Source organism: Myotis yumanensis, unplaced genomic scaffold (genome assembly GCF_028538775.1).
Source record: "Myotis yumanensis isolate MYYU_CA2020_CCGP unplaced genomic scaffold, mMyoYum1.0.hap1 SCAF_8, whole genome shotgun sequence".
Lineage (NCBI taxonomy): Eukaryota > Metazoa > Chordata > Mammalia > Chiroptera > Vespertilionidae > Myotis > Myotis yumanensis.
Genome location: NW_027223759.1, coordinates 70,867,858 through 70,892,874, shown reverse-complemented (window position 1 = coordinate 70,892,874; position 25,017 = coordinate 70,867,858). Strand labels below are relative to the sequence as shown.

The 25,017-nt window shown below is 33.7% G+C and overlaps 1 protein-coding gene across 1 annotated transcript in view; it reads right to left on the bottom strand.

Moving 5' to 3' along the window:
* Positions 1–25,017, bottom strand: part of LRP1B (LDL receptor related protein 1B) — a 1,706,338-nt gene that overhangs the window by 404,169 nt on the left and 1,277,152 nt on the right. The window contains exons 37-41 of the mRNA XM_070423500.1: positions 24,598–24,727; positions 9,602–9,728; positions 8,719–8,870; positions 8,296–8,420; positions 6,747–7,118 (exon numbers count right to left, since the gene is read on the bottom strand). Of these exons, the coding sequence (XP_070279601.1) occupies positions 6,747–7,118; positions 8,296–8,420; positions 8,719–8,870; positions 9,602–9,728; positions 24,598–24,727 (906 nt within the window). The remainder of the gene's footprint in view (positions 1–6,746; positions 7,119–8,295; positions 8,421–8,718; positions 8,871–9,601; positions 9,729–24,597; positions 24,728–25,017) is intronic.

The window sequence follows — 25,017 nt, the reverse complement described above, 5'->3', positions numbered from 1 at the left end:
CTTAGCCATTGTTGGAATTGTGCTCTTCCATGAGACTTTTAGTATCAGCATGAAGTTTTAGTTTTATTATGGAGTTCTGTGAAAAAGTCATTTTGGCATTTGGAATTGCATTAAACTTACAGAAAATTTGGGACAAATTTCCATAGGTGTGGAAATGGAGTTTTCTCATAATGAAACTATTTTATTACTTTATTTAAGGTCATTTTTATGTCCACTAACATTTTGTAATTTTCTCCATTAAGGTCTTCAGCATCCTCTGTTTTTCTTCCTAGTTCAAGAGTAGCTTCATTTAATTATATATCTTAATTGTTTATTGAATGCAGAGACACCATTTGAGCTTATTTGAAACAATGTTTGGTTAAAATAAACAAACAAACAAAAAACAACTATGCTTAGGTTGGCTAAAAATAACATCAGAATAAGTCCTACAGAATAAAGATATTGCTTTGTAAATCTGAAACATATACTGAGTCACAATGTAAAATACAAAATTTATTTCAAACTGATTGCAGTCAAGTTTGAAGCAATTATTTCATGTCTTTATTTGTGAGAATATTTAGATATACTATTGCTGACATTTTATGTCTAAAACAATCTTTATTTCTCTTCATTTTGGATAGAGTTTAGTCAATTATAGAATTATATGTTTTCTTAGAAGTGTGTAAATATTACCAATGTTACTGATGAGAAGTTTGCTTAAAACCATTTGTCCATCTGATCTCTCTAGTCCTTCTGGGAGCATCTTAAGTCTTTCCCTTTTTTTATGTTTAACTGAAGTTTTACTTTGATAGCCAACTTAATCTTCTTAGCACTCAGAGTGCATTTTCAATCTTAGCATCTATTTGTTTCTTCATTTCTAGTAAACTCCATCATTATCTCTTTGAAGGCTGCTTTTCTTCCCTTTCTGGCATTAGTCAATATCTACCAGCTATAAGTGTATTGAACCTACTACTTCCAAGTTTCACAACTGCGCTCATGTTTGTTTTGTTACCATTTTTCTCTAATTTTTGGATTAATTCCTCATTAATTAATTTACATCCCATTTATTCATTTTCACACCCACTACTCCAGCATAAACTTTATTCTACCAATGGGGATTTCTTTTTAATTGTTATTATAATGTTATATTTTTCATTTCCAAGATTTTTATTTGTTTCCATTTTAATTATTTCTTACTCAATGGTGATGGTTGCACAATATTGTGAATGTAATTAATGACACTGAATTGTACAATTAAAAATAGTTAAATGGGAAATTTTATGTTACATACACAAACATACATATGTATTTACCTAATTTTAAAAGCTAATTATGCTCAGTGAAACAAGCCATTCAGAGAAAGACAAATACCATATGATCTCACTTATATGTGGATGAAATGAATAAAATAAACTGATAAACAAATAGAACCAGAAGCATGGATACATGGAACAGAATGACAGCTGTCAGTGTGGGGGACCACATGAAAGAAGGTAACGAGATTAGCCAAAGAACATATATACATAGCCCATGGATACAGATAATAGTGAGGTGATAGTCAAAGGGAAGTGGGAATGGGAGATGGGTGGAGGTGGGCAAAGGGGAGATGGGGACAACTGTAATAGTGTCAACAATAAAAATAAAGTTAAATAAAAACCAATCATGTACTATCATATAATATTCAATATTACTATTGAACTGTACACTTTTAACAGGTGAATTTTATGGTGTGTAAATTATATATCAACTAGAGGCTGTGCATGAAATTTGTGCATGGGGGGGGGGTCCCCCTCAGCCTGGCCTGCACCCTCTCCAATCTGGGATCCCTCTCTCAATCCAGAACCACTGGCTCCTAAGCTCTCACCTGCCTGCCTGCCTGATGCCCATAACTGCTCTCCCCTCCTGACCTGATCCCTCTAACTGCCTAACTGCTCTCCCCTGCCAGCCTGATCCCCCTAAGTGCTCTCTCCTCCTTTTCTGATCCCCCTAACTGCCTATCTGCTCTCTGCTCCTGGCCTAAACCCCCTAACTGCCCATCTGCTCTCTGTTCCTCTCTGCGCCTTCAGACCACAGTGCAGGAGTGCTGAGAGCTCCCTGCCGAGGCCCTGCCCCCCCTCCTGACGCCCCCCCTCCGGGCCAGGCGGAGCTGTGGGCCTGTGTGAAAATCTGCCAGGGGGGCTCCCCCATCCTGATGCCCCGCTCTGGGCCAGGTGGAGCAGCAGGCCTGGACATGCCTTCATTGGGAGCAGCCTCTGCCTCCGAGGCAGCGTGATGTTAGTGCTGGGCAGGCCTGCCTGAGCCTGCGCTGGTGGCGGAAGTCCCTGCCCCCGTCCCCGCCCACCAGCTCCTGTGCGCGTGCAGCCTGTTGACCCGTCTTGACTGGGACACTGTTAGGACCAATTAGCATATTACCTCTTTATATATATTATTTATATATATATATATATATATAAAGCCTATGTTGGCAGACCAAATTCTAGATATTGGATTCTTCCATAGGACTCCAGCTTCATCTAACACCAATTCATGCTATGTACACCCATGTTTTAATCATACCAAATGATATGTGACTCCTTGTCTACCTTGTGCTTTTTCAAATCTTTATGCAAAAAAAAAAAAAAAAAAAATCCCTTAATCTAGCAGTTTGCAATCTTTTTGATCTGAGGTGTTTTTCACTCTTAAAAATTATCAAGGACTCCAGAGATATGATGTATATTTGAGTTAGGTTATTTACTATAGTAAATTCTATAGTTATCCTATATAATAAAAGGCTAATATGCAAATTGACTGAACCGCAGAACGACCACTTGCTATGACACACACTGACCACCAGGGGGCAGCGCTCAATGCAGGAGCTCTCAAGGCTGGTGAGTGCAGCAGCAGTGGTGGGAGCATGGAGGATGTCCGACTGACACTTAGGCCTGCTCCCCGCGCCATTAGTTGGACATCCCCTGAGGGCTCCCAGACTACGAGAGGGTGCAGGCTAGGCCAAGAGACTCCCCCGAGTGCATGAATTTCGTGCACCGGGCCTCTAGTTTACTATATGGGAAATTTAAGCTAAAAATTTTGTTTTTAAGGTAAATTAATTTATTTTAAAATACAAAAATGAATTACTTGCATATTAATATAAATAACATCTAAGTAAGTAGCTATATTTTTTAAATAAAAATAAAATATTTTCTTACAATTTTATAAATCTGTTTAAAGTCTGGATTACTAGAAGATAGCTTAATTCTCACATCTACTTCCTCATCCTATCTACTGTGGTGTTTTAGTTGACATTATGTGAAGAAAATACAGCTTCACACAGCCATGCAATTGAAAAGGGATATTATTTCATACTACCCAACATATGGCAAGTGGTCATTACTTGAAGGTTAGCTTTAATGTGGTATCAGAAAACACCATGATGAACTTCTTATGTTCTATTACATTAACATTCATTGGTTTATCTTGAACTCTGAATGGATCATTTACCCATGCATCATTTTATCATATTATTTGGAAAATATTTTTCTGAATTATTTATATCTGTCAGATGATGACATATCACATTATGCAATACCCCAAAATTCACATTAGTCATGTTACCACTCCTCTCATCAGAAAAGCCTTTAAATATTGGGAAAATATCAAGTCTATTGTAGTGAATACAAGTCTTACACAGTTTAATTTTACCTCAAAGCTTGATTTTTAATATTTGCAACAAACACCGAAACATATTTCTTTGTAGTGACAGACTCATTGTGCCAATGCTCTAGAAAATGTCTGTCACACACCTAGGTTTGAATAACTATAGTTTGTCTATTCCTCATTCTTTCAAGTGAAAAATAACATTCCTTAAAAGAAGCTGGAATTCAAATAATCACACAAATACAGGGTTTCCTTCAGGTAAATGAAACCATGAATGCATACCATACTTCAGGGTGCATAAAAAGTGTATTATGTGCATTTTACTACACAGAGTGTTTAAAAGATGTGTACTGAAGTATCAGAATATAATACAATTAATTTTTTACTCTTCAAAGATGTTAAGGGAAATTGTCTTTTTTTTTTTTTACTACTATTAAGTGGCAGTGAAAATTACAATTGCTATTAGTACAGTTTGGTGCCACGGTTTTTTGTTTTGGTTTTGAATCCTCACCTGAGGACAAGCTTAGAGAGAGAGAGAGAGATTGGCCACCCTCTGCATGTGCCCTGAGCGGGTATTGAACCCGCAACCCAGGTATGGGCCCTGACCAGGAATCTAACCTGAGACCTTTGGTGCATAGGATGATTCTCCAACTAACTGAGCCATACCAGCAGAGCAGTGCCACTGTTTTGATTAGTCTAAGCTACTAGCAAATCAGCCACCATTGCTTCTGCACCATCAGCGCAGATGTCAACACAGTTTCAAAAGGCAAATATCTAGTATTACTATGAGACAGTTTTGATCTGTTAGACTCCTTGAACATGAATTGGGGATGCCCAGGAAACCACATGTCTAGAATTATTCCTCTTTCTATCCTCTTTTTCACTTGACCCAATCAACTGACAGACACCTATTGATCCTTTAAATTTCCTCAACTCAGCTCAATGGACTCCTCTTCCTTCCTCAGGCAGATTTTTAAATATTCTCTAGGCCTTTGGAATCTTGTGAATTCTATTAAATTTCAATGTTATTCATTTGTAGCTTTCCTCTTAAACTGTGGCCTCTGGAGTCTATGAACTTATATTCATTTTTACTTCCAGGGTGCCTGACAAAATAAAAATTGGAGCACAACAAATGAATAAGTTCATTAATATATTATGGATATAATATGAACACTTCCAACTCTGAATTGCATATGTCTAGGAAAATGGAAGACCAAAGCATATTATAATGTAAACTTCATATAGATATTCCCAAAGAATCAAATACATCTGAACTCTGTGGCCAGTACTGCTATAGTTGTATTTTCACACACACACGCGAGCACACACACACACACACACACACACACAGTCAAAATGGTATGTGCTAAAATATATAAATTGGTGTGAAATTATCAATAACCTAGAGAATAAAAGAACAAGAATGTATATTTGTATAGTAAATATGTTTATAAAGTATATACTTGAACTCATTTGGAAAGGCTCTATAGGATCTGAACAAACAAAATGGATTTTGAAGGATATTAAATGTTGAAAGAACAAATTGAGCAGTGGCAGATATAGCATGGGGTGTACAGTACAAAGTCTGATCTGAAATATCTATTTTTATGTGAGTAAACATAGAATTAGATGCTGGAGCTCATATGTTAGCAGGTAAATGTATATTAATATATGTTGACATTTTTATTTGTTAGTCATAAGATAAAAATTATAAAATCACATATATAATACCTTAATCAATAAAGAAATTAAAAAAAGAAAATCATTGTTGGCAAAAGTAAGGAAAGATAGGTTTTTACAGATAATTGATGAAAACATAAAATGATATGGTCTTTTTTGAGAGAAATTCAATCAGCTATAAAATAATAAAATAAACACTGACTTTGCAATTCCATTATTCCTATGATTTTATGCTAAAAATATCATATATGTGAATACACATACTTATATATGCAAATGTTTACTGTGCCATTGTAAATAATGATGAGATACCAGAAACAGCCTAAATGTTTATCAATAAGAAAATGGTTAAGTAAATTACTTTATCCTTAGTATAGAATTAGGAACAGGCTTTCAAAAGAATAAGATGCAGCCTATGTACTGAAATGAAAGCTTTTCAAGATATGTTATAGGTGGGAAAAAAGCAACCGAATAATGCACATAGGATCATTCTATTTTTTGTAACTACCAACAACACTCACACACATGCATAATAAATTCTAGAGGCATACCAATCTTCAATTATGAGTAAATAAATTGAATCAATGTTGTATGTAAAGGCAGAATGATCATTTTTAAGCCCATATAACTTGAAGCCTTTATAATAAATATGTATAGTATTTACAATTTAAAATATAACAAAAGTGATTGATCTCAGTATAGTGAAAGTGGAAAAGTGGGGAATATATGGAAATCACATAAAGATAGAAAAAAGAGAGATGCTGTATGAGGAATATGAAGATAGTCCTTGTAAAAGCTGGATGATAGGAAAAAGGTTTCTCTAAATTATAAATGGATAATCTACACAATATTATGCTTGAAGAAGTATTTAAAGTATTTAAAAATAATAAAGTCTTTCTTTTAATAACATTTTCTTATCAAGACTGTACATGTTTGTAAATATACTATATATATTAAAAGATTCATTTGAGAAAACAAATTCACTGAAATAATTAAGACTATATTCTTTAAAAAAGAAGATATTCTTAAAGATATACTTTTATCCAGTGAAATAAAATTAGTAAGTTTTATACTGAAAATAATGTTCCATGAATTTTAATCTACTTACTAGTATTTATAAGAAACATTATGAGGGAATATATTGAAAATTCCATGATTAGAGGCAAATAATCATAATGTATATGCTGTCAAGCATGTCAAACTCAAAGGCTAATGCAGGGCAAATAAATGAGGCATGCAGCCTGCAGGCTTCGAGTTTAACATGCTTGCTGTACATGCTAGCAGTTAATTATTTCTTTGACTTTTGGTAGGTTGGATAATTTAGTTGCATTAATTCTTGAATATAAACTTTAGGAAAATGTTATTCCTCCATGGAATTACCACTCTAATCTCTCTACTGATCCAAAGGATACTCATTTCCATCAAAGTATTTTAAAATAAATTCTTGTACTTACTTTCAACAATTACTTGTCTGTCTTCCCAGTTATCTTTAATAAGCTGTATATTTCCAAAGTGTGCATCACTGTAAAAAATTCGGTTGGTACCTCTTCTTTGTTGATTATAGTCAAAAGCCAAGGCTATGACATTCTTGAAATAATGTGGGTTCTCATATGGCCTTATCGGTGAGTTTAAATTGGCTTCATCAGAAAGATGTATGCTTTTTAATATCGTTCTCCCTGAATACAGCAAATAGCCTTCATGCCTTCGGCAATTAACTCCATCCTCTGCTAAAGAACCATGGGCACAAGCACAAGTTCTCTGGGAATTCCCTCTATAAAGACAAAGTTGCTGGCATCCACCATTGTCCTTGGCACAAACATTGGTCCCTAAGGATTGAAAAGGAATAACACAGACACACGCATATTTATATCTTTCTTTTGTTTTCCAAATATATTTTTCTAATATAAATATTAAAAAATTAATATTGAATATTTTGTTTTTTATTCTTAATTTTAAAATGGCCATCAAAAACCAAATACTATAAAGTACTGAGTTTTTAAATCACACAATCCTAAAAACTCTGATTTTCTTATTTCAAAGATCACATTCTTCTACTTCCCTCACCATCCAAATAAAAGAACTTAGAATTTCCCCTAATCTGCTAGTTAAGTGTATAACTCTTTTTTGAAACTTAACACTGAAAATATAATAAGTTATATGTACTGTAATCTTTGGCATAAGTAGCAGATTCACTAAAAACATGAAGTGAATTTACAAAAAAATCATGCACTACTTAATTCTCTATATCTACAAAGTACGTAAAGTATCAAAGGAATTTATGGCTCCAATGTGCCTAACATCTTAAGAATATTGGGAATAAGTTTTTTACTCCAGTTTTGAGTGAAGATGTAATATTTTATTAAGATTTCTCCATCAGGCTAATTCTCTGTGCATCCATCATCATCTTCAAAAGTATTATATCTTTCTTTGAATATCAAGAAAATGAAATGCAATTTATTTTAATGAACATAAACCAAATATTATTTTAATGGAGGTAATTTTTAAAAAAATATCAAATCACTGTCATATCAGTTTCAAAATATACATTTTAAAGAAGTGATGACATTGGAAATATTTCACACTAACAGGAAACTTCTGGAGCCATAATTACTTTATATATTAAAATATAATAAAAACAAACATTTTACTCTCTAAGATCCCAATTTGCTTTGTATTTTTTTCATTGACTATGTGTATCAAGTTTTTCTGTATTACTTAGCCCAAACTATACTGAAATCATACCAGGAATATAATCTGCCCCTATACACAAACTGTCCTAAGCAAATATATCTATATATGAACTACTATACATTTATTTTATTAAGCTACTATATAACTTTTATAAGAAATTAGACACCCCACCTCCCCCCTCAAAAAAAAAAAAAGGGCTGTGAGGTTTTGGACTCAAATATGAATTAATCCCTAACCTAAGTTTGATAAATGTTAAAAAGAAATGAGAGAAAGAAATAGCATAAAGTACATTTATTATACGAGAAGGCTAACCTTTCTCTCTTACTCGGTTAAAGATTTTAACCTCCTTCAGGTTCACTCCAAGCCCCGTTCTCATGGTTATGGTTTCTGTAGCATCATTTTTGTGGCCCCTCCTGATGGACCCGTTGGCATGTGCTCTGACGAGAAGATGAACATACATGATCAACGCTCTTTGATTCAAACCAAGTCAGTTACTTAAGCTCAAGGTAACAGGTATCCCAGCAAAAGGGAAAGAAATCAACTCTTCGTCTGTGACATTGAAACGGCTGAGCCTAGAAGAGGAAGAGTGGCCGGCCTTTCTTGCAGAAATTACAAGGTTTTGTGAGATCCTTTTCCCGACCTTGCTAGGGGATGGCTAATCCTACAAGGGTAAAGCAACTAACGGGCACTGAAATAACATTCTGAGTCTCAAAGGCTCATGAAAAAATAAATTACCTGTCAGACCAGTAGATGTAAGCCCCAAAGACGGCAACTGAAAACATGTCCACATTGCTCCCTGCCAGCACCATCTCACGATTCCCTCCAGTCTCAAGGTCGATTCTTTCTATTTTGTCTGTGCGGGCATCACACCAGTACAATTTATTTTCCTAAAGATCAATTGAAAAGTAACATTACAAGCTGTATTTGATTGTTTTATTGAGGAAGTAAGACTGTCAGCTCAAGGAGTACAGTGATCTTTACTCTTGTTTACTCACTGTTATACCTATGGCAGTAGATAACTAGAATCTTTTTAAAAATGAAAAGTAGTGGTATTAAATATTTAATTTATGATGTATAGGTGAATACATCATAACTTTCAATTCTGTCCACTGCTAAATATAATAATTCTAATTCAAATTTTAAAAATTATCTTGTGAAACATCTTAAAATATTGATTTATACAAAAGCAGACATTCTTATTTTAGCAATTTTGTAATGTGATATGTAATGTGGGAGAAAATAAAACACAGAAAGAAAATCTAGAGCATGCTGTAATAAAACATTGAAAAGTAGACTATAGGAAACGCAAGGTGAATAGTCAATGCTTTCTTTTACTCATTCATTCAACAAATACAATATTTGTAATACAATACAGAAATTCATGTTTTCATATAAATAAGATCCATCTTTTCTAAATTATGTCAACTGAAGTTTTTATTCAACTGTTGGATAAAAGCACTGATTAAAGTTGAGAAAAATGTGGCAATTATTAATTCAGATAAAGTGGGGTGTATCTGTTTGATTATTTTATTGAGAAAATAAGAGAATGCTAAAAGAGGATTAATCAAGGTGGCAGTTAATGCACTCTAAATATTTAAGAAAGAAAAATCCAACAAACCTCATAGTCAATGGAGATGCCATTAGGCCATGCGATTCCCATGCTTACGAGGACAACCTTCTCCGAGCCATCTAAGCGAGCCTTCCCAATGCACGGCATCTGTCCCCATTCAGTCCAGAACAAGTAGCTGAAATTAAATTGTTGATTTTGTGCAGATAAGCACAAAAAAGATATATTGTTAATAACAGCAGTAACATTCATACTAACAAATAAAAATAATGCATCCTAGAAATCAATATACATGTGTGTTTGGTTGCAATAAAATATTTTTACTATAAAAAATATTTAAGCATTCATAGAATGTGTGGATGAATTCAAATCCTAACAAGTGCCTTCAGCACATGCCACTCCCTATCTGAAATTCTCTTTTGCACCCAGCTTGCCTTGTGTGGTTTTTTTTATATCTCAAACATCATTTCCTTCAAGAAACCTTCCATGTTCTCTCTGATTATTGCACCATGTAATCTGCTTCATGTCATAGATGAATGAGGTGGCAAATTAAAACTTGTATTTCTGTAGTGCTATTTTTTATTAATATTTTTGTCCCCCCAAACTGTCAGCTCAATGACTACAGTGATCTTTTCTCTTGTTTACTCACTGCTATACCTATAGCAGTAGATAACTAGAATATTTTTAAAAATGAAAATTAGTGATATTAAATATTTAATTTATGATTATATGTGATTATATCATGACTTTCAATTTTGTCCACTGCTAAATATAATTATCCTAGTTCAAATTTTAAAAAGTATCCTGTTAAGCATCTTAAAATATTGATTTAAATAAAAGCAGACATTCCTATTTTAGCAATTTTGTAATATAAAATGTAATGTGAAAGGAATGTGCAAGAAAATAAAATACAGAAAGAAAATCTAGAGCATGCTGTAATAAAACAGCATTGAAAAGTAAATTGTAGGAAAACAAAAGGCACATAATCGATGCTTTCTTTTACTCATTCATTCAACAAATAAATATTTGTAATACAATACAGAAATTCATGCTTTCATATAAATAAGATCCATCCTTTCTAAATTATGTCAAATGAAGTTTTTATTCAACTGTTAGATAAAAGCATTGATTAAAGTTGAGAAAACTATGGCAATTATTAATTCAGATAAAGTGGGATGTATTCTGTGCATATTTTAATACTTACATATGATAGATCATATACAACAGAAGAAAATGAGATTGCATGTAGAAAAATCAAAGGTCTAATTCATATTTTATATCCACTATATGCAGTAATTATTAATGCATGAAAAAAGACACAAACTATATGAAAATATATGTATTCCCTTTATGCATATTGTTTTAATTTATTTTAAAAGTTGATTCTTTTCCTGAAAATTCTGTATAAAATAAATGTTTGGACTTTCATAACCAGACAAAAAAGAGGTGTGGCTAAAATCCCAAGTATATTATTTTGAAGACAGTTTAATTCATATTTATAAAGTCTACAAATCAGAAAGGAAAACCTTTATAGCAGAAATACAACTAATATTTTATTGGTTAGTTGTGGCATGAAGCAAGCACATAAATATCTATACTTGTATTAAAGGTAAGATTTTTAAAGCTTTAAGAGGGACTTATTACATTAAAATTATTTAAAATAACTATTTAACTGGGAAGTAAAATGTGCTGCTCCACTTAACATTCTGAGGACAAATTTTAGCATAACAATGCTCTTAAAATGAACAGTCAGTCATTCTTTTAAAATGACAATGGATGTTAAACTGGGAAGGAGGCATTTTGGAAGCCAAGTTAGACATATAATTACTTATTCAATCTAATTCTTTCCATCTACTATCACATACTATTAAGTTCAAAAATGGCTAGGAATATGTATTACATACTTTTTATTTAATAATAGTCTGCTTTCAAATGAACTAAATGAGTAAATAATAAAATATTATTTTGAGTAGGTTGATTAATCTAATTAACATATTTAACCCTAATTCTCGGAGCTATAAAAGTTGCAGCTCAGGATGTGAATGCCCCACAGTCACAGTGCTGATAAGGGTCCACGCCAGGAACTGCACTCGGCTTTGCTAACTCAGGACTGTACATCCTCTCTATGATATGTTGTGTCACCAAATGTAAATATAATACCACAGCATAATAATCGTTTATCAAATTCTATTCTTCTTTAGGAATAAAATGTATAACAAAGATCTTCATACTTAAAACGAAACAAAACATGTAAAAGCTATTAGTATTAGAGAAAAAGTTTCTCTCTTTCCCCCTCACCCCCCAACTAGTCCCTATTCATTTGAAATTCATTATATCCATGAGGAAGGCTTAGGTGAATGGCAATAAAATTAGGGATAAAATTTATTCAAAATAAAATTATCTTGAGTACAGATTATACTCAAATTTTGAGTGGTGATTTGATAAACTATCATAATATATAAAGCCAAATCTGACAGCAAGAATCATTTTTATGGCCAAATAATTAATCAACTTAATAAAATTAAAGGATTGTACACCTATCAAAATTAAGCAACATTTTATTAATGTTAGGCAAAAATAATTTGTTTGCTCCATAAACTGAACTTGAAAGTAAAGAGTTGAATAGAATAAAGACTTTGAGAACCTTTAGGGGTTATAAATCAAATTTAGAGAACACTCTCTAGGCATATAAAACTGCAGGGAGAAACTTATTTAAGATAGTAATTCACATAGATGTACTTGAGATATTTTTAATGAACAGAGTATTTGTATCGAAGTGTGATCTTTGGCAATGGGAAGAAATGAAATTCCTTGTCTCTGGTTTTTGAGACTCATGGAAAGATTCATTGATGGTATTACATAATGATATTTTCCCCATTCTAGATCAAATTTTGCTGTTAATAAAGTTTGTTGGATTGTATACTATGGCCTTTAGAGTGTTAGCTTGATAAATCCAGCCCTGAAAATACTTCCTGAGGTTTTATTAGACCCAGAAATTCTCAAAATCATCCAAATCAAATACTATGTGGCAATATTGAAGTTTCTCTCAATAATAATTTCTCCTAAACAGAAAATGTCCTTATTTACAAAGGCTTAAAATGACAGAATTTAAAAATTCAAAATGTAACAAAGAATATTCAAAAGTGTTTTGAAAAATTATATAAATACTAACAGAAATCATCATAACACAAATATCCCTATTGTCTTCTCTAGACCCAGAAGATATTGGCAGAAAAATGTGCAATGGATACATACCATGAGTTAATTTCTAATTAATTACTGACATTTGGATAATATTTAAAAGACTGCATTTGGTTGCAGTGGGACTGCTACCAAAAGCCTTGCATACACTTTCAGAATCCAAAGTTTATTGAAGTTATCATAGAACAATTATATGGTATCAGAATTAGTTTACACACAGGTACACTTATATAGAAAAAACAAATCATTTTTATGTCATAATTAGAATCAAACTGAAAAATATATGTTTAAGGCATTATAAGTGTCCTCGAATAATTTCAAATAAAGTATTTTTGTGAAATAAGGCTACATGGAAACAAAGCTCCGACTTTAGTGGGGGGAGGGTAAAGAAGTGAAAGGGACTGTCAAACTACAGCGGGAAGGGAGGGTGGGGGGGGGGGCATTAAGAGATCAACCAAAGGACTTGTATGCATGCATATAAGCATAACCCATGGACACAAGACACTGGGGGGTAGGGGAGGCCGGGGGAATGTCAAGGGGGAAAAAAAGGAGACATATGTAATACTTTTTGTAATACTTTAAGCAATAAAACAAAATTTAAAAAAAAAAGAAGTGTAAGGGAAAAAAGAGAAGGATGAATAAGTCTAAATTGTTAAAAATGGCCGGGCCAAGTAGTTCAGTTGGTTAGAGCATCTTCTTCACATGCCAAAGTGGCAGGTGTCATCATCCCCAGTCAAGGCACATACAAGAATCAACCAATGAATGCATAAAAAGTGTAACAACAAAGTGATCTCTCTCTCAAAAAAAAAAAAAAATCAGTCAATAAAAACAATTTGCAAAAGTAAATTTAAAAACACCAAATAAATTGTTAAAAAAGAAATCGTATTAAATGTGGTTCTTCAGTATGAAGTTTCCTCAAAAAACTAAAAATGGAACTTCCATTTGACCCAGTGATCCCACTTCTAGGAATATACCCCAAGAAACTAAAAACACCAATTAGAAAGGATATGTGTTTCCCTATGTTCATAGCAGCACAATTTACAATAGCTAAGATTTGGAAACACTCTAAGTGCCCATCAGCAGATGAATGGATTAGAAAACTATGGTACATCTACATAATGGAATACTAAGCTGCTGTAAAAAGGAAGGAACTCCTACCATTTGCAACAGCATGGATGGACCTGGAGAGCATTATGCTAAGCGAAATAAGCCAGTCAGAGAAAGATACATATCATATGATCTCATTCATTTGTGGAATATAATGAACAACATAAACTGATGAACAAAAACAGATCCAGAGACAGAGAAGCATCGATCATACCAATCATACTGTCAAACCTCAGAGGGAAGGCAGGGAAGGGTGGAAGGAAGGGAGAGAGATCAACCAAAGGACTTGTATGCAAGCATATAAGCCTACCAATGGACACATACACTAGGGGGGTGAGGAGTAATGGGGGGATAAGGACACATATGTAATATCTTAATCAATAAAAAAACAAATAAATGTGGTTCTTACATTTTAGATATATAAACAATAGTGAAAACCAACTGATTTGAATCAATTCTTTTCTTTGAATTTAATATTATCTTTGTTGACTGCTAAACTATTTCCCTGGAGCACACATCTGGGTTGCAATTTTTACAATGGACTTGCCATTTCTTCTGATTCGTACTCCTTCTTTAAGGGAGCATGGCTTAGATATTTTATCAGATATGTTAAAGAAAACCTGAGATCACTAAAATTTATCATGCTGGCACAAAAATGAAGACTGTGCAATTCTCTTGCCTTGGTGAAGAAGACAATCAAGAATGTCATTGTGGCCGAAACCGGTTTGGCTCAGTGGATAGAGCGTCGGCCTGCAGACTGAAAGGTCCCAGGTTCGATTCCGGTCAAGGGCATGTACCTGGGTTGCGGGCACATCCCCAGTGGGAGATGTGCAGGAGGCAGCTGATCGATGTTTCTCTCTCATCGATGTTTCTAACTCTCTCTCTCTCTCCCTTCCTCTCTGTAAAAAAAAATCAATAAAATATATTTAAAAAAAAAAAAAAAAAAAAAAAAAAAAAAAAAAAAAAAAAAAGAATGTCATTGTGCCCTCTGCTAGACTGGTGGTCAATCATGTGTTAGTTAATATATATGCAAAAAGTAAGACCAAAACACACACACAAGATTACAGATTAGCAATAGCAGCTAGACCAGTGGTTGGCAAACGGTGGCTCGGCAAACCACGGCTCGAGAGCCACATGCGGCACTTTGGCCCCTTTAGTGTGGCTCTTCCACAAAATACTGACTTCTGTGCATGGGCCAAGAAGTTTCAATTGCACTGTACGTGTGTGCCTGCACGTGGTATTTTGTGGAAGAGCCACACTGAAGGGGACAAAGAGCCGCATGTGGCTCCCGAGCCGCAGTTTGCCGACCACGGAAGACTGTGAGCATCAGCCTTTGAATAAACACTGCTTGTAATTTTAAATGTTTTATCAGTTTTACTAGACTCACATCTCATACCAGTTGAATACCTTATAAGCCAACATGCCAATGTCTCCATCTTCAGCACATAAACAAAATAATATTGTAAAAATTTGAATACATTTCACAAATATATGAATTGAATCCTTCATCCCCTATGAAAAATATGGTATAATGCAAAACTTTCTCTATTTCTGTAAGGGCTTTGTTACATTTCCTTTGTATTCTTTTATGTGGTTTTGTTTTGACAAAGTATCACATGCCAATTCCAAATCACTTTCATGTCCTGAAAGAGAAACTATTGCATAGAGGCTCCAGTAATATACAAAGAACTCAACCACAGACCACAGGACATTCTGATCAAAGGAAGAAAGTCTAAATACAGTACTTTTCCTTTCTTTCTTCCTTTATTTTTTTTTCTTCTTTCTTTCTTTCTTTCTTTCTTTCTTTCTTTCTTTCTTTCTTTCTTTCTCTTTCTTTCTTCTTTCTTTCTCTTTCTTTCTTCCTTCCTTCCTTCCTTCCTCCCTCCCTCCCTCCCTCCCTCCCTCCCTCTCTTTCTTTCTTTCTTTCTTTCTTTCTTTCTTTCTTTCTTTCTTTCTTTCTTTCTTTCTTTCTTTCTTTCTTTCTTTTCCTGCTGTGGGTACTTTGGTGGATAGTTCTCAAATATATTATTTGATTTCAGTCATGTACTCATTCAACAAATGTTAAGTATCTATTATGTGCTGGGTGGTGATGATACAAAATAAATGGGACTTAATGATTCTCATGCAGCTCACTGTTTAATGACAGAGGCAAATGGGTAAGTAATTACCTGAGAAAAATGCTAACAGAAATGTCTAAAACTTGCTAGTTGTAAAACATGAAATTATAGGGGCTTCAACCCTAAAATTTTTGAAGTGCTGTGGTAAGAGAAGTTGTCATTCCTATAAACAACTTCAGAAATGAAATTATGAGCTAAAATAAAGATACGGGCCATCTGAGTTGTTTCTCTTTCTCTTTAAGCTTATAACTATTTGTAAGTTATTTGTTTTACAGTTCTCATTCTGGTGCTGGTTTTTCTTAAGCTTTACATTAGAATCCTTCTCCATTCACTATTTTGTGATATTGAATAATTACATATAGCAATTATTTCTTATATAAAAAAATAGATTTCTTATACAAAACAAAAAAATAGTGTTGCTCAGACAATGCTGAAGAAGTACAGGAAAAAATTCTTAACAAAGAAACAATTTGGGGGCACCTGTAATCCCACAGCAGATTAGGTTTATCATCCTGTATTAGATTTAATTCCTTACTTTATTTATGTGTTTGTGCACTGCCTCACTGCCCATCCTCTCATTTTAGAGAATACATATATATGCATGTACTTGTACATATATGATATTATCTTACTATTTACATTTTTGTGTTCTTGAGTGAGTAATCTTTATTAAGTTTTGGTATTTTCAATATATAATATTTGATGTTCCCCTATGAAATATTTAACACCTAGACTCTTAGAGCCCAGAATCCTAGTAATCATAAGCTTATTTATAATTCTTAAAATATTATACAGAAATTTTACATATTTTTCATGACCTCCAATCTATCTTATATGTCAGAAATCATCTATGCTGGGTATTCTGCATCAAAAAAACCTGAGAGAATGTCTATAGGTAAATAATGAAATGTATCTTTCAAACTTCTCTTTACCCTTTTACTGTGTTTTTATGGGTCAGATCCCTTGAAGAATTAGGAAAAGGTATTGTATTGGTGTGTGACTATCTTTGGTGTCCATTCAACATGTTTCTGGTGGCCTGGGCCAGGGGCTCCCTCCTGCAGTGAGAGGTGGCATAACCTTCTGGCCATGCTTTGCAACAAGCCACACAGCTACAGTTATAGTTCAGGGCATCTTGATCATTTCCTGTCCTTCTTCCCTCTTTTTAGAGCAGAGGTTCTCAACCTTGGCTGCACATTAGAATCACCTTGGAATCTTTTTAAAATCCTGATTTCTGGGCCTCATCCTCCGGAAATTCTGTTTCTTTGTTATGGGGTGGGGCCACAACATTAGTAACAAAGAAACAGAATTTCCAGAGGATGAGGCCCAGAAATCAGGATTTTAAAAAGATTCCAAGGTGATTCTAATGTGCAGCCAAGGTTGAGAACCTCTGTTTTAGAGGGAGAGATAAAAATCTAAGATCATGTTTGAGGAAAGAGAATGCAGCATATTGGAAAAGATTAGGTGAGTGAGACTTAACTAGCTTTGAAAGAAGGGTGGTGCCTGCAGTAGAATTTTTGAGAAAATTTCTAATGGAAAATAGTGTGACACTTTCCTTTCATTTGCCTTCATAATTTTTATATGCCTGGCTCAGACACATGTAGAGAGAGGTGGCTATGATCTGGAGCATGGTTGTCATATTCCTAAGTTACCTGAACATCATGGTATCTTAAGATTATGTACTAGCATGTGGTTTCCACTATTATTTCTTTTGTAAATCAAATTTAATTCCATTTCATTTTTATAGGTGTTGCCTTGACATCAAATTCAAAATAAACTCTAGAAAATGATGTTAAATTTAACTACACTCTTGCTAGCTCAACAGATGTTAAGTTGTCTTTCAAGACCTTCTGCATATTGTTAAGCATATTCTAAAAGTACATATACATATTTATATATGTGCATATACATATATAATCAATCAAAGATCATTTGAAAATAAGTGCTTGAACAGGGAGAGCCATTGTCAAGCTGAATCTTTGCATTGGAAAGAAATACCTTTTAGCAACTTATAGTATTAGAAATAGAAAGTTAATTTAAGAGAGGCAATGTACATCCTGGTGCCTCAAAAGAAAACAAAATTACAGAATATTTGTGCTCAATTAGAGATCATATTCCATGGAAAGTTATTCAACTTTTTCGGCATCATACTGTGAATTCCTATACATATTCTGTTGTTGCTGTTTTAAGTAGAAAATGACTTTTAGCATAATGAAAATTATTACATTTCAATTTTTTAAAAGAAAGTGATGGCTTACTAAAGTAAGTCAATGGAGGAAAGAAACTAATTTTTTAAAGCTGAACTAAATTCATATATACTTTCTTTTTTAATTAATTATTTTTTTTATTGTTTAACATATTACAAATAGTAGTACATATGTCTCCTTTTTTCCCCATTGATAAATTCATATATACTTTCTATTTTGCAATTGGCTACATTTTAAGAGACTTCAAATTTCCATTGTTGAAAACAGGCTTCATGTCCACTTTTCAAAGCATATTCATATCTTGGATTCAGTCAATTTACTTCATTATGTTCCACCTTTTCCTTTGGCAATACCACTTGCCATAATTTAACTTCAAACAGAACAACAAAATGCTATACTTTATCCCTATGATGTAAATTTTGACACTTAAATGTCTATCTAATATTACCTGAAAATCAATGTTTGAAAAAGTTATACAGGCTGATCATTTCAAGCTTTTTTCTCCCACACTGAACTCAAGTCAGTAAACTTGTGGATAATGTATAGGGAGCAATATATCAGTAATGTTTCCAAGCAGGAGTAAACACTTCCTGAAAGCAAGCTTAATATTTTAAAAGGCGTATTGATTCTGAACTGTGAATCCAGACAAATATCAATCCATGTGATTTATGTAATACTTAAGAAATATTTTTAAGAAGGAGTGAGGGTATAGAGATAAATAATGTTTAAAATATTGCTACAGAGTCAAAGATTTCTTGTTTTGTGGGAAAAAATATAAATCTTATTTTGGGGGCTCAAATTAAGAAACAAAAAATATTTACTGAGATCCTCCAGCTGAGTCAGTGCTGAGCTCATAGTTGCAATGGAGAGAAATATAAAATCTAAGACATTGGGGAAGAAGAACTGACAGGATTTAACCAATAGAAATAGGTAATGAGAAACTACAGAAAATCTAAGGTAAGTTTCAATCTTGCCAGGGCAAAAGAACACGACAAAATAAAAAGAGATGCCATGGTTAGGAAAGGAATGCAATGCAGTTATTAAAATATAAAGACATAAAAATAAGTTTAAAAGATAAATATAGCAAGAGAGATAATGGCATTCAAAGCCTTAAATGAGGAGAAAAATGATCGGAGGTGATATACAATGCTTAAGAAGACAGGTCTGGAGGAGGTCAGAGAGAACAAGAAAAGTAAGAGTTAGAGAAGGTAACAGAGAAAGTAAATTCTTGAGCGGATAATTAATGAAAAAAATATCTCAAGGAGAAGGCAAATGATGTGAAACCAGGAAAAAATTGTCCTCCACTATTGATAAATTTAGAAATGTCTGGAATGAACAGAAGCTGAAAATCCATTTCAGAAGTTCAATGTAGAAACAATGGGTATAGAATCTCTATTCTATGAAGTTAAGAAGTAAACATATGTGGAGAAATAAGACATTGGTGTGTTGTTGTTTTTTTCAAATAGGAGGAATCTGAGTCCATTTGAAAGCAAGGGGAAAGACTTCATTGAAAGAAACCATTTAAAGATGATTGATTTGAAAAGAATAGTTATCCTGTGAGTTGCCTGAGGAAACAGATACCATTGTGTCCAGAATAAAAATGGAAAAGTAAATTTTAGTAAAAGAAGAAAACTTTCTCTGCAGTTACATTCACTTCTTTCAAAACATGCTCAGTATGAACTCAGACATTTCATTTTCCCACACCATCAGATCATCACTGTACCGCAATTAACCACAAAATCTATTTAACTGCTTTACTACTTGCTGACAACTTTCCCATCCTCTTTCTCCACTGCTGACATAGTTTATGACTCATGTTGATGATCCTGTGAATATCCCAGCCCCTAGTCCCTCATCATGCTCCAGGAACCTACATCTCTCTTTTGTCCTTGCATTATATAAGCAAGGACACAAACTAAGCTCAGTTATCAGTGAGAATGCTCTACTTCCAATAACAATTTTTGAAATACCTGATGTAAGATGCAGATCTTGTCTATCTATCTTCTGCCCCCTATTATTTCTGGTCCATCTTATTGCTTCTTCCTTGCCAAGGTTCCTCCTGCAATCCCTGGAATTTGTCTCTTCTTCATGTGCATTTTCTCCCTCTTCCTTTTTGTTAGTTTTTTTTCCCCTTCTGCCTATGAATATTTGCAGTACTACCTGACTCCCATACTAAGAAAAACTTTTTACATACCTTACTAACTTTTCAACATACCTCTATTTTCTCCTTGTTCTCTTCCTTGTCCAAGTCTTTGTAACTGCAGTCTAAATCTGCTAATTCCACTTTCTAATTATCTTTCACTTATTAATTACTCATACTAGTAGTTGGCTCTTGCCCTTACCAATCTCCTGAAATTAACAATTAACAATAGCATCATACTCCGCAATTGCATGCTCTGTTCTTTCATTTTATGCCTCCTAATCTCTTTATTGCTGATGTAAAAATCTTCCTAAAACTCCCTTCCCTTGACTTCTATGATACAGTAATTATCTGCAGACTTGAAATGGCTCTCTCTCTTCTCTCTCTCTCTCTCTCTCTCTCTCTCTCTCTCTCTCTCTCTCCTTATTGTTGATTTTCTTGCCTCATCCCCCCACCCAACAATTCATCCTCTAACTATAAACATCCTTTATTTTTGTTCAGGCTTATTATGTCTGTATTCTTTCTTGAGTAATCTCTTCCACTATCATGGTTTATTGCAGAGTTGCAACTCTGTTGAGATAAGTAGGAAGGGATTCATATTTATTCAACTCCTGATTCCATTTATGCTCTATTCAACATCTCTTCTTCAGAATTTGATATCTCAGGAAGAATCCACTACTTTTAGGACAATTTTACTTAAAAGAAGAGGATCATGTTGTTAAGATGAATTTTCAAGCATAAAAGACCAGGTCTTTCAACATCCAAACTTAAGTCTCATATATATTTTAAACTTTTCTTCCTTCTCTCTAATAACCTGACTCCTCCTGGTCTGAGGACCTGCAGTAAGAGAGTGCCACATTTTATTTTTATTTTTTACTTACTGTTCCTAGAACCCTATTTATTTTAGTCTTCTCCTTACATATTTGCTTCTATCTCTCCCCATCACTTGGCCCGTGAGTAGAGAAAGAACCCTCCCCACTCCTCCATAACACTCTACCTGAAATAATGAGTAAGCACTTGAAAAAATTCCCTATTTCAAGAATGCTACCAAGTCCATAAACTCTCATCACACTTCTGATCCCTTCTTATGTGGGTTGTTTGGGACCAGAGGAGAGGTTTTGGAGAGAGGGTCCAGAACCAGTTTAGACTTCACTTGGTAAATAAACTGAATGTTAAAACTGAATTATCTATTTTATGGACCCAATTTATCTTCCAGCTGCATCACCTGCTCTTTCCCACACATATGTCATGTACTTATACTCTTGCTAATGTCCTTTGTTTTGCCAATATATTCCCACTTCATCTCAGAAAACTTTTTCCTTCAAGTCTCTTTCATAAAGCCTTAGTAATCGCCACTATTGCTGCCATTAGCCTCACGTTTATTAACTCCTCTAATTATATGCTCTCTTTTCTCTTCAAACTCAATATAATTTTCTAATGGCCTTATGTAAATTATTACTTTAACATGAGATTTAGATATGAGATTTAAGCTTAAGTTGTGTAGCTCTAGTCTTTTTATGCCTGAAAACAAGTCTTACTTTACAAAATGAAACTATTCTTTAACTAAAACATCAAGTTTAAACAAAAAACTCATTGTGAACAGAAGCAACATTTTATTTATACCATCATACTTCACAGTGCCCACCAGTGTCTCTTACATGGTAAGCAGTCCTGTTTTGTCAAAATGTACTGAATTGAAGCAGGAAATGGAGCTGTACTGACATGACCTGTTTCATGGTACCTACTGCTCAATAAATGTTCATTGAACAAACTGACATAAAATGAAGTATATGTGGGTTCCTTTGCCTGATGTTCTCAATCATCATAGGGAGTAGTAGGTATAGTTTATGCTAAGATGGCTATAGATATAGAAAAGATCTGAAAGGAAAATAAGGTCTAGAATAACAACTTGAGGGTGTATACCAGGTTTCAATAAGAAATAAAAAAGAAAAATTAGATTGACAAATAATAGCAAGAGGCCTGCTATATTGAACTGCATGAATCTATAGTAGGCTAAGCATAGAGGTTCTCTATGAAACAAATGAAGTGTTGGACTTACTACAAATACGAAGGGAAGAAATTCTTTATTGGAAACAAATCCATTTTCTGTATATGTAAGGGATTTCACATTTAAATTATACTTATTTCTACCACCAGAATAATTATTCACAGTCAAGCAATTGATTAAATTTTCTCTATTGAGGCTACAATGATTTATTGCTTGATTATGAATTATAATATAAAAAGAGATTTTTAAAATACTGCAACACAGGAAGAGAACATTTTAAAAATATATTTTCATTGATTTCAGAGAGAGGAAGGAAGAGAGAGATAGAAACATCAATGATGAGAGAGAATCATTGATCTGCTGCCTCCTGCATGCCCCACACTGGGGATCGAGCCTGCAATCTGGGCATGTGCCCTGACCAGGAATCAAATCATGACCTCCTAGTTCATAGATTGATGCCCAACCATTGAGCCATGTTGGCCTGGCTGTTGTGAGATTTAAACAGAGTGAAAAGGGGCCCTCTGGTAAATTTTGAGCAAAGAAGTGATAGCTACTTAAGTTACAAAAGAATAACTAGGCCACTATGTGAAAAACAGACATTAGGGCTATGAGGGTAGAAGACGGTACACAATAATTCAGAAATATTGGCAAGTGTGATAACAACTCAGGCTAGGGTGGTAGCAATAAAAATTGTAAGAAGTAGGTAGAGTATGAATATATTTTGAAGCCAAAAGTAGCAGAATTTTTGGTATATTGACATGGAGTATGTAAGAGAGGCACCAAAGATGATGTCAAGTGTTTTTGGCCTAAGCAAATGAAATAACAGAACTGTCATCAACCAATGGAGAAGTCATAATTATAGAAAAATATTCAGTTTAATTTTAGACCTGTTAAGGTTAAGATTTCTGATGTATCTTGTTCTAGTTATCTATTATTCCTTAACAAATCATTACACTTTAAAGGCTTAAAACACACTAATTTATTTGCTTATGAATTTGCAGTTTGGTCAGAACTCTGCATGAACTCATTTCTTCTTCACTAAATTCTGGGCATAGAGAAATAAACCAAACACACATGGCTCTTTTTTCATAAAGTTATAGTGAAGAATAGAGGCATTATCCAGTTAGTGGAAAACAGAGCTACTAGTATAAATATTAATAAATAAGGATGTTTGAGTACACAGAATGTATAAAAATGAAAGCACTGGTATTTGGTGTTCTATAACAGAAAAATCTACTGTATTTGCAAAGCCAAGGAAGGATAAATAACATTTTGCAAGGTAAATGTAGGAAGGAAAACACTGCTGGTAATGGGAAGAGACAGTTCAAAGGCTGGGAATGGAAAAGTATGGGGTATATTTGAAAATATTTTATAAACTTAGAAGTCCAACTTTCTTTGCTATCTGATTGAGATAGCAAAGAGACAGTAGCAAAAGATACAGGCCTTGTTAAGAAGGATCACAATAGAAATTTCTGGACTTTACACAAAATTCAATGGGCATCCCTTGAAAGTTTTTAAGTAGGTTTATATAAAATTAAAAAATTCAGTCTAGTCTTTTGTAAGGTTAGGAGATCAACTGCAGTGGTATATGTGTAAGAAAAGAACAGATTTAATTAAGGTTGAGGCTGTAAAGATGGAGAGTGGTAGATTGGTAATATTTAAAAGGAAAAAATCAGCAAAACTTTTTGGCAGATTGCATTCATTATAATTTTTGATGTACAGTTTTTGTGTCCTCAACACATCCAATGGAAATGTTGGGAGACAGACATACTTATCTGAAACTAAGGGAAAAAACAACAAACAAAAAAAGCTTAAGATGAACATGTTGATTTGACCCACCCTCCCCTGCCTTTCCTCTGAGGTTTGATACTCTGTTGGATGCTTCTCTGTCTCTGGATCTATTTTTGTCCATCAGTTTACGTTGTTCATTAGATTCCACATATGAGTGAGATCATGTGATATTTGTCTTTTTCTGACTGGCTTATTTCACTTAGCATAATGCTCTCCAGGTCCATATTGGTCTATTCATTTGGATTTACATACACATTAGAGAGCTGCATAACAAATGTATCCCACCAAATATGTACTAAAATATACGTGACCAAATGAAAATAAACTTTATTCCTGCTTAGGTAAGCTATTTTTGAGTGTTTTGTTTTTTTTTTAAACATTATAACTAAAAAGAAGTATTAATGTGGAAGTCTGGATATTTTTAATGAAACTAGAAAACTCACTTAAAATTCAAAAGAGATATGTAAATTTATAATTACCCTTTCTCTGGGTGCACAGCTATAGATCTTGGCTGATCCAGGCCTTGGGAAATAATTACATAACGGAAAGATCCATTGAGTCTTGCAACTTCAATTAAGTTGAAACCATGATCTGTCCAATATATGTTACCTAGAAGAAATACAGATGTGTTTATGATACAGTTGTGAGAAGGAAGACTATTTATTAGTTATGGCTTTAATTATTAACTGTCTGAGCATTATATAAACTCTCATATATAATGTGTACATTATATTTTTTTTTTTTTTTTTTTTTTTTTTTTTTTTTTTTTTTAAATATATTTTATTGATTTTTTACAGAGAGGAAGGGAGAGAGATAGAGAGTTAGAAACATCGATGAGAGAGAAACATCGATCAGCTGCCTCCTGCACATCTCCTACTGGGGATGTGCCCGCAACCCAG